General features: G+C 48.7%; 1 protein-coding gene across 1 annotated transcript; it reads right to left on the bottom strand.

Annotated features, from left to right (window-relative positions):
• Nucleotides 1-32: 32 nt before the first annotated feature.
• LOC119101284 (ectonucleotide pyrophosphatase/phosphodiesterase family member 5) lies at nucleotides 33-6100 on the bottom strand (the record flags this gene model as incomplete). Its single annotated transcript, XM_037224578.1, has 7 exons — nucleotides 6088-6100; nucleotides 3494-4017; nucleotides 3099-3199; nucleotides 2345-2480; nucleotides 1653-1872; nucleotides 846-1067; nucleotides 33-187 (listed from the first exon to the last, which is right to left on the bottom strand). Coding segments are annotated over exons 2-7 (1203 nt in total), but the record flags the coding sequence as incomplete, so codon positions are not given.
• Between the last annotated feature and the right edge of the window lie 9759 nt (nucleotides 6101-15859).

Below are 15859 nucleotides of genomic sequence, written 5' to 3'. Positions count from 1 at the left end.
AGCCGGCTGCCGTTGGAGCTGACGGCGCCCGGCGGCAGCGCCAGCACCAGCGCCGCCAGCTCCATCACATCCACGTTCTCCAGCCGCGTGGTGTGCACGAAGTGACGTCGGAAGGCGGGACCGCGCGCCAGCAGCGGGTGCTCCATGCTCAGCAACTGTGGGTCGTAGCCGTGGTTGCCGAGCGTGCCTGCCGGCAGCGGCCGCCGACGTCAGCCGCATCCAAATGCCGGAAGGGGCACACGCACGCACGCACGCACGCAGTCACACACACACGCACGCACGCACACACCACGCACGCACGCAAGCGCACACACACACACACACACACACACACGCACCCACGCACGCACGCACGCACGCACGCACGCACGCACGCACGCACGCACGCACGCACGCACGCACGCACGCACGCACGCACGCACGCACGCACGCACGCACGCACGCACGCACGCACGCACGCACGCACGCACGCACGCACGCACACACACACACACACACACACACACACACACACACACACACACACGCACACGACGGCTACGGCATGAGGGAATCCCACGTCCGAGGGGTCTCAGTGACTGACACGATCGTGTGTGAGAAGAGGAAGCCGCAGGTGGCTCGAAGCTTCATCTCGTTCGTTTGCCAGCCCACTGATTATTCATCCCCGCACAATACCATCACTGCGAGGCTATCGAGTTCGGCCCGCGGGCGCGGACCTCCCCCCCCCCCCCCCCCACCAGCGAGGTTCCACCCGCGGGCACGGTACCTCCCCCCTGACCGCGCCGTCCCCAGCCTGAGGTGCCGTCCGCGGGCGCGGTACCTCCCCGCCCTGCCCCTCCCCTCACCTGTGAGGTTTCGCCCCTCTTCTCGGTAGCTCTCGAGCGTGGCGTTCAACCCGGGCGTGACGAACATGTAGCCCTCGTGCGCCACCAGCAGGATGTCGGGCACGCGCGGGTTCCGGCGGTAGTGCCACCGCTCGGGGATCTTCTCCTTCACGTACACTGTGTAGTTCAGGCCCAGCTTCTCCGAGCCGTCCCGCAGTCGGTCGTACACGGTCAGGCTCTTGCCTGGCGAAAGTGCCAGCGAACGGAAAGGTCAGGCTTAAAGTTTAGAGCGCATCACGGTCAGGCACGACCACGCTCGCGAATGACGGGCGGACGGGCGGCCGGTAAGGTAAGCAAAGTGGTCACGCATCGCTTGATCGATGAGGGAGGGGGGGGGGGGGGGGGGAGGAGAGGCTACGAAATAGCGCAGAATAAGAACTATGGCAAAGGTAAATTTATATTCACTGCACGTGAACAATTCCTGCTTATGATCTTTCCGCAAGTAAGTCCGTTCCCTATTCATATTAACTGAAAACTGAGAGGGACCGGAAGATGGCAAGCTAGATATTTCACCCGCTAAAGCATACTCCGTGAACACGAACGTACGTAACGGAGGCTTTAAACGTATCTCCCAGACATTGCGCAGTACTTTCTTCATATTCAACTTCACACATTGCGTCACGGCAATCAGCAGCATTGCCGGCAGCAGAAGCAAAGGGTCAACAGCCGGCAGTCAGAGCACGGCTCAGCGGCAATCCGTGGGCAGCTGCCGAGGTCAGCAGCCGCCGCCGCACCAGCGCGGCGGCACGGCGTCTGCCCCACGCTCACCTGTGCGCGGCACGATCCGGAGCACGGGGTTGGGTCCCAGCGCCTGGTACCAGTCCGGGTCGAGCAGCGCGTCCAGGTCGATGAGGTGTCCGGGCGGCACGGCCGACATACCGTGGTCGGACGTCACCACCAGGTTGACGCGGTCCTCCAGCTCGAACAGGCGCAGCGTGCGGACGATGTAGCCGAGCAGCTCGTCCGTCCGCCGCAACTGCTCCCACACCTGAGGTGGCGGGCCAGCGACACCATACAGCGCGCGCATGGCGGCTACATCCGCCGCAACTGCTCCCACTCCTGAGGTGGTGGGCCAGCGACACCATACAGCGCGCACATGGCAGCCACGTAGAGGGTGACGGGAGGGGGGGGGGGGGGGGTCGGTGCTGGCTGGCTACGCAGCGTAAAGTTAAAGCGTTCCGGCTGCGGTGTGATTTCGCGAAGATTCACCTCATCATTTCGTTCTGTCTCCACATTCCAAAGTGAATGCACTTTCCTCTGGTCTCCTCCAGTTGACGGCCAACACGGCTCAGGCATACAACAGTCCACAAGCGGTCACATTCGCGAAGACGGAGCCACCCCGAGCCCAGAGTGGACCGACTACCGTAACACGCCAGAGCCGCAAAACCGCGATCGGATTACAACGCCAGACCGGTCACACAGGTCCGGGGCCAGCGCGGGGCGCGAGCCTGACGGCTGACCTGCGGCGAGTCCGGTCCGAAGGCGTGTCCCACCGCGTCCGGCTGCTCGATGTACCAGAGCACCAGGTTGGCCGGCCGCTCGGTGTCCCGCAGCCAGTCAAACACCATGCTGACCCGCTCGCGCCAGGGCACCGACCTGTCGGCACGGTCGCGGGGTGTCGGCTCTGGTACCGGCACAGTACGTGGGGTGTCGGCTGTGGTACCAGCACAGTACGTGGGGTGTCGACTGTGGTCCCGGGGCGGTACGCGGAGTGTCGACTGTGGTCACGGGGCGGTGCGCGGGGTGTCGACTGTGGTCACGGGGCGGTACGCGGCGTGTCGACTGTGGTCCCGGGGCGGTACGCGGGGTGTCGACTGTGGTCACGGGGCGGTACGCGGCGTGTCGACTGTGGTCCCGGGGCGGTGCGCGGGGTGTCGACTGTGGTCACGGGGCGGTACGCGGGGTGTACACCGTGGTCGCGGGGCGGACCGCCATACACACGTGCTTCGGGCACCTGTCGAGGCGCGGTGCGCCGCTGGCGGACACGCCGACCAGACAACGAACAAGGACCTGACGATCCGGGTGATCGCCACACGAGAACACTGCGACGCAGCTCCACAGTACAGACTCGATTGGGTATCAGCTTCTCCAGCTGAGTAGTGGCTGGAAATGTCACTCAGGCTGATTACGTCGGGCTTCATACGTAAAAGTAAGCGTTCGCGCAGGCACAATGGCGGAGTCCCCGCCACTGATGTAGCCAGCGCCGTTTCTCACTTGTTGTAATTCTGGACATAAGTGGGAGGCCTGATGTACGCGCAGCCGGGCCACATCATGCAGCCACTGAAGCGACCGCCGGCCGCGGCCTCGTTCAACGCCTGTCCACAAACACGGCGTCAACGGTTCACTGCTTGTAAAATCAGGCTGGCCAAAGCAAATGAGGGCAGCCTCATGCGGGTGTCATTGGGTTGGGTTTGCCACGAGCAAACCATCGCAAAAGACGTGGAATGAAAGGCGAATCACATCTTGAAGACGACACGATGAAACCGACAAGGGAGTCTGGAAAGCAATTCAAAGGCCAGACCTAAACGAATACAATAGCATTGTTAAAACTGGTCGCCATGATCGGAATGAAAGGCGACACCATGGTACTCGATGTATGGACAACTCACCCAGATCGGCTGCACTTGGTCGTTGTAGTTCCAGTAGGCAGTCTCATTCATGTCCACCACCCGCTTGGACTCGGGATCAATGTACGGTCCGATGACACCGTGCGACTCAGCATACAGGCCGGTCGCCATGGAGATGTGATTTGGAAATGTCTTGGAGGGGAACACGGGCCGCACGTGCGGCACGAACGACCACTGGCGCAGCTGGTCAAAGTGTGTCAAGTTGCCCCTGTACAGGAAATCGTACCGAAACCCATCGAAGGATAACAAAAGCAAGATAGGTTGCTCGGAAATGCTAGTCACCACTAGCCACTGACTGAGGAAAAGCGGAAGGCAGAGAATGGGCGTGGCTGACCTGGCAATCACTGCCATGGCGGCTGGTTACCTCTTATCCCACAGTACAGACTTGGGATCTGTTTGATGCAACACACAGACCTCCAGCAATGCTTCTGGCAGACAACCAATTTGCTCAGCTAGCTCAGTTCAGCCAGTTGCATGTAATTACTGTTTGGATTCTTCCACTCTTGCTGAAACAGAGAGGTAATTTAGTTGGTACCTAGTTGTGTGTTTGTCCCCACAATTTGTCTAAATCCAAAACATTTGCTAAATAAACCTGGTTGTTTGAAGTTTTGCTGTTTGCTTGTATCTTCCATCCAACATGAAACATGGATGACCATGTTAGCAATGAGACATCCAACATGAAACATGGATGGCCATGGTAGCCATGGGACATGCCATGGTAAAGTATCTGTGCACTGCACTTCATGATTATTTGCCAGGGTTTTAATGTGGAACATAAAGCATGCCTCAAAAACTCACCTCACTCATCCATTCCCCTTAAACTAATTATCTTAGCTTGCCTTTTTAGGCAAATAACTTGGTTGCATATTTCACTGATAAATACTATTTTTATTTTTCTCAAGTAGCATCCTATTATTCCAAAACATCATCACAATCACCTTCTCATAACTTTCTTATTATATCACCCATTTTCTTGCTGAAGATTATGCCAGGCTGCGAGAGCAAGTGGGAACCCTAGTCACCTGTTTATGGCTTGAGGAATGGCAGAGTGGTGCCATTTGAGCTGAAAACCTATATGTTGGCATACTCAGCTAGTTGATTCATGAGCCTTGTTATAAATATATATATATATATATATATATATATTAATGGAGCAGCCACTTGAATTGTGTCAAATTTGTTTTACCACTTTGTGGATGGTGACAACCAATGTCATCTAATTATTACTCAATCAATGTTTGTGTTACAGAATTATTTTTATTTGTTATATTCTTACCACAGCAGAAGCTGAGAGTAACAAAACTCTTTCTTATGGGAGTATATAAGAGGTGAATTGATTTTGGGGTTAAAAATATAACAAAGTACCACAACTTCATATGATGAGCTGCTCACCTTATGAATGATGCTGCATGATGCAAACTATGATGTCCCTATAACATTTGCAGTTAAGATAGTGCCATTAACATATACAACTACCTTCTGACAATAAATAATAGGCTGCTGGCTAAGGAGTGGGGATGTAGATGGTGGCTGAAAGACCAAGGTTTGGGTAGTTGATTCAAGTTTGATAAATATAAGACATACTGAGTTGCAAGCACCTAATAATGAGAATGCAGCCTCATTAATGACAGACACTGCACCCAGAAGAAACTCAAATCATTATCATGTGACACCCATACATATGCCAGGAGTGTACTTCACCATAAAGCTTCAAAGAGAGCCCAAAGTTCTACAGGCCCTAAAACAACATCTGGGCTTTAGTTGTGTGTTTTGATTACAATTACATCAAAATAATGTAAACCAGCAAACCAAATTATGGCCAATAATCAAGAAAGAGTACTCATTTAGCTGGGTTCACAACCCAAAAAATAATCAGCAACAGAATGATATAATAATGTGCTACCCAATCTTGTCATAGTGTAAACTCAATACAAGTTCCACTTCTCTCCACTTAAGATGCAATAAATCTGAAATCACTGACTGATGATTTTCAGAAGCACCCAAAACTTCACATATCGGCTAAAGCTGGCCACCCCTTCAACTAAATCAAACTCAAATGCTATGGTATTGCATTGAAAGGACCAACATGAAACCATTTGACAAACCTACCTCTCAAATGTTTTTTTACTGCTTCTGATATGGGCTGTGCTTCAGCTGGCATTGCCACCTGCCAGGTTCAGTGTCTGAAGCAAGTCCACATATAAGCATATTCATAATCACCGTACTTCTGCCCAAGATTACCAGTGCAAAATCATAATTCCTTCAAACATAGGCTGCCCATGGAGTGTAAATGGAAGCCAACATGCACCAAACGCTGAAGTTGCTGGTTTGCAGCATGCATGCACTGTAGTTGTTCTTGGGATGCTTGAATATTTCCCAAATCCACAAATATGTTCCAACATCACACCAAAAATATCAGTGCAACCACGAATATATTATGTGGGTTATGATCAATCAATCATGATCCCCACTCGATATAGCCTGCAGGCCACGAAGAAAGCCCAACATTATCGCAATTTCACCCACGCAGACCCCCGCCCGCAACCAAAACCTCGCACGACGTATATCATCCACACCACCGCATCCCCACCGTAACACCCGTCCTCACCACTGCGGTTCAATGTTTACGCCGCTTCCTCGCTTGCTCATGCTGCGCCAAATCATGCACCCGGCGTGACGAAGGTGATATGGTAGCTCCATTTCAAGAATTGGTGGAGGTAAATCCCCGGTTGCTATATGTCCTAAGAGAATTTGCGTGCCGGTGGGGTTGTCGAGGCGATACCCGCAGCGGTGGTTGCAGCAACCGACTATCATAGAAGTCAAAGATCAGCTCGACGTACAGGTCGCGAAAATCTAAGCCGTTAGTTTTGACGGTTTGGCCCCAAGTGTGACCACATTCTGTTGTACCACTAAAACATTGAGGTTATATTCCGGCGTGTAAGTTTCCTTTTTCATATGGGTGGGGGATCCCATGAATCTTACCCATTCCATTTTCCAGACGCATTTGTTCACATTCTTCGGCCACGTCTTTTTGTGATTACACTTTGAGCCCTTGTGTCATCCTATCAGATGTCTCACGTAAAAACCGTATGGCTGGAAGTGGAGTGGAGCGGAAGTGGAAAATTGGTGGCGCCAACCCATTGGGGTGAACCGGGGGCGGCGCCACCAATTTCTGATAGGGTGGGGGAGGGGCAGGCCGAAAAATGTTGCAAGATTTGAGTAAAAATAAATGGACAGAAATGGTGCCTTTAATAGCTGGCATTCCCGTCAATGATCATTGTTACGCACATTTTTCATGTGCCTTGAGTTACACCGCCAGAAGGGTAAGGCATGGGGGCATGGAATTCAGAGATGAGGGCAGGTCTAAGACACACCACTTCCTGAAAATTTAAAATTGACCCTTTGAGCGCTGACCGGAAAGAAACCAGCAAAGGGGCTATCATTGCCTTGCCTTTCCGACGTGGACAGAGGTCCGTTGCTTCATGCCAACGGAAAATATTATCACAATATCGCAGCTCGTTCTCAACACAGTTCATATTATCATCTAGACCAGGTGGCCACATCATGTAGCAGTGCGTAAACGCTTGTATGTACAGTGGCAAAAGTTTTGCAAGGTGATATTTCATGCATTTTTCCCCGCAGCTACACTATGGCTTGGATGTCCGATTCCAAAACGCTTTTGTTTGCTTATGGAAACTAATAACAGAATAAGTCTGGCCATTCATTACGATGTATATAAAGCATTCCAACGACACGTTGCTCGAGGATCTCATTCCAGGCCTGCACCACCACAGTTTATGGTGCTGCCCCAAACGCCGTCAAACATTCTTTTATTTGATGCGTTTTTGCTGGCAAAAGCAACTGCAGTCCATCAATTAGATGAGCCGGATCCATTTGCTCCAGGCGAAGGCAAGCACGTAACACACTGTTGCTGGGTCGATCCTCTTCTGTGCCACCATTAATCAAAGCAAGCTTTCAGCCGGTGTCGAACGCTGAAGCTGCATTCAGCTGTGGTTGGGCTGGCGGGCATGGGCATGGAAAGACAGTCAAGTTTGACAACTGCAGGGATAGGTTCCCGCACGTTGTAGCCCACATTGTGGAGAAAAAAAAAACAGGCGAGGAGACGCACATGTGTCCACCAGGGACAATATTTGCTCCCTCGGCAAGTGGCAAAGGGCAGATCCGTTTGGCTCTGTAGTGGCGCTGCTCCTGGTCGTTTCCGTAGGGTTGGTATACGCAGCTTCTGCGCGACCTGGAATAAGACTGCTACCAGCTTGAAAAGAGTAAAGAAATGAATGAATGGAATTGGGCCTCTTCCGGTAACATAAGTGACATGCTGCAACGCAGTAAAGTTAAGGCAAAGCACACTTTAAATATACTCCTGTACGTCGTATGGGTTGAAGAACCGTGCCCGACTGATGGGGGACATCTGTAACCCTTTAAAGATTTTCTAACGCCGTAAAAATACAAGGCCGCAATACCCGCGAAATCTTTAGAACCAGTTCGTCAGGCTCGTAGCCAAAATCTTCCTCGCAACGGGTCAGATATAAAAAGTTGTCTTAAGATACACAGCGTATTATGATTGTATCTGATTGGCAAAACTGCAGAAAATGCGGCTCCAGTCACTCAGGGATAATATTCTGAAATGGGTGCCTGCCAGTCCGGCCAGTCATTGATTGCCGGAATGCTCCCTGAAAGCCATTCCACTGCAGGTTACAAGGCTATAGAATGTTAAAGATCAAACACAAGTAAATACAAATGAAACACATAACAGGATACTTTTGCAATATACACCAAGCCTGTCCCTATTTCAACAAGTTATGATGGGTCTAACTTTTTGGCTGTTACCTCGGACTTGTCTCGGCCAGCGCAGTGACTTGGTATGAACTTCAAAATCGCCCCGGGTACAACATGGATGGTACTAAAAAAGGTATTCACAATTCTGCACCACTGCGTTTCGTTGTTTTTTAAATTTTTGTTTTGCTCCGTTTTAGCCCTTTGCTCAGCCCCGGAGACATTTAGAGCAAGGATTTCTGCCCCCTCGGCCATCATCGTCGTGATTAGGGCCTAACGACGCACTTATCTGGTGGGTCTAATAGCATCGCCTGCCTCTCACCCTGATAAGGAGCGGCGGGCACCACGGAGACGTCCCCCGACAGAACCCGGCTGAGACTTTGCCTTCATTTCAAACCGGAACTTTGTCGCACCAAAGCAATTGAGAAGACAATTGTTTAAAGATGCATTTATATTCGACTAAAAATACTTTTAACACAAAAATTTATCTAAATTGTCGCAACTTGTAACCAGTGGAGCACGGCAACCGATGAAGAACAAAAAAGGAGGGGGGAGGGGGGGGGGGGGGGAGAGTGGGCCGGGCATTTCGTTCCGAGGATTGAATGCATATATTTTGTTATAGAAACCATTTTGTGTGCGCTTTGAGACAGCGGCTGGCTCGTAAATACTAAGTTGTAGCACATAAGCTGCCTTTTTAAGGCATAGTTAAATAAGAGCCATGTAAGGTCGCGCCATTTTTATCGAAAATCGTAGGGTGTTTGCCTGTAATAAGTGCTTTCTCGCATGAAGGGATGCGTTGTCTTCACTTTTCTACATCCTCATGGCTGGTTTTGCGCCATCGACATCGACAGGCAATCCGTTTCTCGGTGCGCTTTCTGGTTCTCGGAGGACGGGGCGGGTTAATACGGCTTGAAACAACTCGCCCCATTCTTTATCCATGCATTCAATATGTATCTCTGCATGATCTCTATCTTTATCTGCATCTTTGCTAAGCGGTGGGGGGGGGGGGGGCAATTGCCCTCCCCTCTTGCTGCGTCGCCCCTGATTATGGCGCCTATCAGACAAGACAGCTGCATTCTATGCTTCGAGGGAATGTTTCATATTTGTATGGGGTTTTGAAATGAACAGCCACATTGGAGATCATTTGGTGCAGCTCACAGTCATGCCCTTCTTAGGGCCTAAGCTCATCTAGTCTATTACCTACACGCCCACACAGGCGTGCAGACTTTTTCTTGCACGCCATTTCAAGGTCAGCCAGGCATCTATGACGCCATAATACCTTTCATTCAAATCCTGGCATTTCATTACCGATGCGACGATCGAGCCAATAGCAATATTCTTGTCGGGCCTGTAATATCTGGCGCATGTGTGCACGACTTCTAGATATAACGGCGTCAGTTGGTTCTCAACCATTGTTGTGGAAGCTTTGCAAGATTCTAAAACATTTTGTGCTTCCTAATAGGAATTGTAACTTCTGCCTGAAAAGTACGGAAATAGGACTTGTAAAGGAATAACTTAAGAATAGCGATACAATCGAGCATGTTGATACAAAAAATCCCCTTAAGTAACGGATGAATATAAAGAACACCACGAGAAAGTCGCAAAACAACCACCTAACGATATCTGATTCAGCAAACATCCAGCACCACCGCGGCTACCTCTCGGGGAATTTAAGAACTACAAGCGAGTTCTGTCATGCAAACGTTCCCTAGCGCAATAAGAATGGCGCATTGAAGAGCATATTTACTAGAAAGAGACATCTTGATGCCTACAGCAGTCTTTTCCACATCAAAGTATGTCATTAGTTATGAGTGAGCTTAGTTTCACATATCTGATACTCGCTTAAATGTTTTCATATGTAGAACATTCACTTTAATCCTAACGAGCGGAATGTCTTTGTGACGGAGGATGAGGGCTAAAACTGTCACCTTTTGATTTGTTATACTTACATCCGCTGCGCATCCGCGGCCATAGGGTAGGTGTTCCAAAAAAGTCTTCATTGGACCGCCAACCTATTTTTTCATTTCGGATGCATATACCTAACCTTATAATATAATGAGTACCGAAACAAGAAGCTGTAAAGAGCCTGAAAGCATCTTCGACCCTTCCTTTATCTTTTAGTGACGACTTTCATCACGGGGCCTTATATTCACTCCAAGTACAACTAACCCGTTAAGCATAGCCTGATCATAACATGAGCTACCATACTTTTCTTCAAATCTGCAAAACAATGCTCATACATCTGTTTTTTATTCCACACTCAGCGAAATTGTTGAATTTTATCCATTTTCAGATCTGGAAGTATGAATCATTTTAAAGAGATTGCTGAAGAGTCAACACACGCGATCCACGCGGTCCCAGGTGCAAATCCTCTTTGTCCAAGACAAATCCTGTTGTTTTTTCAGAAGGCTCCTGAAAAGGAGCCTTCTGAAACTCAATAATTATGCTGAAAGGCAAGAATTCAAACAGCTCCAACCAGTATTAAAGTACAAATACCAAGACTGACTTTACACTCACCTGGGTGCATGGAATGACTACAGTGCTAAACCTGCAGATACGTAGGCATGCCTTACGTAAACGAAATTTGGCCATTCAAAGCCCAAAGTTAGTAGGTAATTCTAAACTAGCCAGGCTGTCAATTTCACACCGAAACACTAGCATATACAATAAAAAACGAGTCACGCATGGACACATGTCATAGAAGATCCAGAGCATCGTTCATGGCCACCAGGCATCACAATATACCATTTCCAGTTCCATAAAGAGCGATGGATATCTAAATAATGGCTAGATTTGCTTGCCTGTGTCCAATAACGAGGCTTAGAGTTTAACCACAAAAATGTTCTTTTAATGCCGGATTTCGGTCCAAATGCCCTCGGTACGGATTCACACATGGGCGTCTATTTCTCGAACTGGTTGGAGAGCCAAAGTTGTGGAAGTCGCCAAAAGGGGACAGGTACAAAAATTTATTAGATTTCATCCACTTGTCTTTTGGCTATTCACTATAAATGCACATTTATGTATATATATATATATATATATATATATATATATATATATATATATATATATATATGTATATAACTTGCTTTAAAAATTTGCTTATTATTAACTCATGTAGTCACAAGAATGCACTGTCCAGATAGTTCATGTAAAATAAAATGTAAGTACTCCTCCACGCACTGTTTAGGACAATGCAAATAAATTTGTCCCCGAACACGTTTAGGTAGGTGCTCTCCTGTTGGGAATGTCTTTTCGCTGTTAGTTTCAATGAACACGCATTGCGAGCCTGCTATACTCCTCGGTCTGCTGTAGTTCTTCATTGGCAAAGTACCTACCTGAGTTGCTACCCATTCATTCGCAAGTACATACGTCATACACAAGCGACCATCTTCCAAGTCGCAGGAGCTGTTGTGACGTACTCACCCCTGACGTTATAGGTTGCAACTTGTGGACAGCTGTTGGTAATGGGGAGCGCGGCCCCGGGTGCACTGTTCCTAACCGTCGTGCCTCAGAACGGAACGTGACCCTCCCTGATCCAACTCGAACGTGCGGGAAACGAAGTGCCCGTCCTGTCTGTCATACGCAACGCAGGTTGGTTGTAGCAGCGCTATTATTTGAGCTGTCTCTAAAGTGACTGAGTGATTATCTTTCTGTACACATAGCCTGTGCTCAAAGGCTCACCCACGCTCGGACAGTCTGACTACCTCCGGAGTACGGACGGCAGTGACAATGATCGTGCGTTCGAAGCTTCGCTATCACTCTGGCTGAACAGCGCTCTCAAACGCAGCACCCATGCTGCGCCCGCCGCGCCTACAACAGTGCTGCGGGAGAACGCACTTAGCAACACTGGAGAGTGCAGCGTTTGACGCACGAGGTTCTTTGGAATCGGAGCACGGTGATGTAATTGGACAACTTGAATCCCTGCGCACTTCTGCACAATTTCATGATGTTGTGATGTCCAAAACAGGGTTTCACTAAGCATAACACCAAGGTTGTTGTCAGGCATTCAACGAATGTATGGACTAAACCGACAGCGATATTAACTTTACAATGGCCAAGTGGATGCTATCTAAGCAGATAGCACTGGGGGACGCCGCCGGATTTTTTTTTTACAGAGATTAAGCCTCACCCCCGGCGTTACAGTCTCCAAGGGTAGCACAGCATCGCTGCCCCTCCCCCACCCCGGTTAACACTAGACGGTGGCCAACAGGCGGACGAAAACGACTACGCATCTGAAAGAAGTACCTTTGGACGTTTTAAGTGATCGATTACTAAGTTTAGAATGCGGTCCAGGTGATCATTTCGCCTGTGCAATATTTAGATTGGTAATAGAGACGAATTAAGATCTCCAGCACCTTAAAATTGAGCTGGAATGTGGTGATGAAACTAGAAAGTAAAGGTAAAGCTGCATTTCTCATTCGCTGTAACCATTAAACTGTTCGGAGGTCAGATATAACATTTTACAGATAAAACATACGGTCCGGTCCTATCTTTGAACGACACGCATCGGTTTTTAAAGACTTTCGAAGGGATTATTTCACGACGGTCGTTTTTGTGCGCCTGCAGTGGCCGACGCCTGGTGCTATCTGCAGCGGTCAACGCCGCTCGGTTTGATGAAAACTGCAGGCCCGGCCCATCGATGTTTTTGCCTCCAAGATTGCAAGCGCGCGGGCTTAAAGTATTTTTTTTAATGGAATTTGTTTCACTAGTTAATTCTGCGAAGGGATTGGATTCTCCGGCAAACATAGGTTGATCTTTTCAAGTTTTGATCTCATTTTCATTCACTTTATTAAACACTTATGAGACCCTTCCCTTTTTCCAGGCAAGGAGAAACTTGCTATGATTCTTGTGGACGCTCTGTTGTCGCTATTGTTTTGATGCATTCCTTCTGGTGTTAAGGCATTTCAAAAAATGTGTCCATATTTTATGCATTTGTTCTCCAAAAACGCAGTTTTCAAATTCATTCGCCAGAAACATAACGTGTTTTAAATCGGAAGCTACAACTCTGTGGATCCCCATTCTTTCATTCGGAATATTATTTTGTGCAATGTGCAGTACGAGTACTCGATTCAGGTTCCAACTTTTCTTCAATAAGGCCGAAATTCTTGGAAGTTGTGATGCCGCCACGTGGTTGGTGTGAGCTGGCGATCACCTAACAACGATTTTGCAGCGATTTTCCCCCGCCTCTTGACACGTGCCCGGGTGGCCGGCCGGATACTCTTCGCTCGGGTGGGGCTCAATTTTACCCCCATAAGATCTCGGGAACTAAGAAAGCTGGAGACACAAAATTTGTAGGGTGTGTTGACCTGTACGTGAACTCGCTTAGGTCAAAGGTTGCGGTCACTAGGTCATGACCTTCGGGTCAAATAAGGTCAAACAAGGTCAAATTTAAGGTTGGTCTCCAAAGTGCCCCCAGAACATAGATAACTCTTTCTAAGCAAAATGTCATTTAATGTCAGTGACCTTATCTGACGTTTTGAAGGTCATGGTGACTAAAATAATACAAGATTGCCCTGAGTTTTACATTGGAAGATGGAACAAAGATTACGCTAGGCAGTATGTTCTTTAAAAAGAAATGTCGACCAGGGCCATCTTAGGTCAATGACCTATTATGACCCCTAAGACGTCAAGTGAAGACACATGATGCGGTTCCTGCTATAAATGAATTCAAAATAAGCACCGGAAAATATCCCATACAGCAAGCCCTAAGCGATAAAACAGGTTGGTTTTGACCTTGGTATGACCTTCATACATGACTTTAGGTCAACTTAATTTGCTCATTCAATGCATGTGCTGCCTGATAAAGCATCTCAAAGATGTAGAGCTTCGTCAAACAATCCGTTGTTGCATCGGATTGAACGATTCCTTAGAAACTGACTTTGCTGAAACCAAGGCCTGACTTTGACCTGCCATAGGTCAGTGACCTTAAAAGGTACATCTACATTTTTACATCAAACGATCCGCTATTCAATTGTGAACAGCTATGCATACTTTGGCGCGGCTATACCGCGCCGTTCGGAAACCATTCTGGGAAAACATCCGGGGGTGGTCAATTTGACCCCCCCACCCGAGCGCGTGTTAGCTGAGGCGCTTTCCACTTGGGAGTTGTGCCGGGGGCTGGGCGGTGAGGTACTTGTGCTGGGGAATCTGTCGCGCGTGACGGTCATGAGGCCTCTACCACAAATATGCAATTTTGAAATGGAAAAACAGGTTTTGGTCACTGAGCGGTTAAAATGGCTGAACCTACCATTAAGATGCACAGCAGACTTCTCACAGGATTTGACCCACTTTCCTCTCAAAGTTGGGGAACTGTATTCCCTCCCAGCTGAGTATGAAACTACTTTCCTGCTCCAATACGTTTCCTCGCTCTATCTCATCGGGAAATGTTGTCGCCGGGCATGATAAGCATTTTGTTTGACCTCGATGGTCAAAACGGCAGACGGAAACATTTCGGCAATCGATGTCGGGTCGATGTTATGTAGCTTTAGCCGTTGTTGGACGTGTATGTCTTTGGAAATGGTGTTAATTGATGTGCGCGAGTACTATAGGCTGCCACGCAAACCCCCGGGAAGAAGCCGCAAGGCGGGCTTCAAACTGCAACGCAGCATTCGCGATAGGTGTGTTCGAAACCCTTCGTGCTGTTTTGCTGATCAGTATCGGACGATTAGTGCTTTCAGTTTATTTGCGTGGTGTCGATCGTCATGTTTTCGTACTGTTTCATGGAATATCCACATCAAAGCGGGGGCCGGCACATTCGAAGAATTCTCCTGACTGTAGCGACTAGTAAATTGGTCAAACTTTTGGGTGCTAATATTCGATTGGCATGTTTTAATTCTCCGATAACACGTCATGGCCGAATATCGCACGGAACGCAGTTTGTCGTGATCTATAGAACTTAAAGCACTGCCGGATAGTTCCAAAATACTCAGGCAGCAACACAAGACTAACCCAGAGCAAACAAGACAGCCGCAGGGTGCAGGTAACCACGCAAAATGCAGTAAAACATGAGATGCTGCAGTAAAACATGAGATGCTGCAGTAAACATGGCGTGAGCGCGGGACTCTAAAGGTTCAACGAGCTTCGTTAGCGGCGCTGAACTGAAACTAAAACTTAAACTCGCATCGCCGTTTGCATCGCCTTTGTTCCTTTTACGTGTAGCACAATTTAAGCACCATTTAACAGGTATTTGATCTTGAGCTCTTACTTTAATGTCCTGCTTATACATACTTAGACTCTAAAAGGTTGGAGCCCAGACCCGCCGTGGTGCGGGGGGGGGGGGTCACATATAATACTGGGAGAGCAGTGGCCCGCCAAAAAACAAAACAAAAACGAGTGGGCATCCGTGCTGTCTACAGACCATCCATGCTGCCCAGCACTGTCCGATCCGTAAGGACGTTAGCAATCGATCTCGAAGCGACCCATGTTGCGTTTTTCGAAATTGATCTCGAAAGCAACACGCTATCGCCCACACCGAGTGATATGTACACATAAAATTGACTGTAACGTGAGAGGTGATCCGCTGCAAATTTGTAGATTTTGTCGGTGCAAAAA

This window comes from Pollicipes pollicipes, unplaced genomic scaffold, assembly GCF_011947565.3.
Source record: "Pollicipes pollicipes isolate AB1234 unplaced genomic scaffold, Ppol_2.1 Scaffold_4881;HRSCAF=5763_pilon_pilon_pilon, whole genome shotgun sequence".
NCBI classification, from domain to species: Eukaryota; Metazoa; Arthropoda; class Thecostraca; order Pollicipedomorpha; family Pollicipedidae; genus Pollicipes; species Pollicipes pollicipes.
The sequence above is the reverse complement of the archived record's forward strand: the minus strand, read 5'-3'. Positions and strand labels throughout refer to the sequence as shown.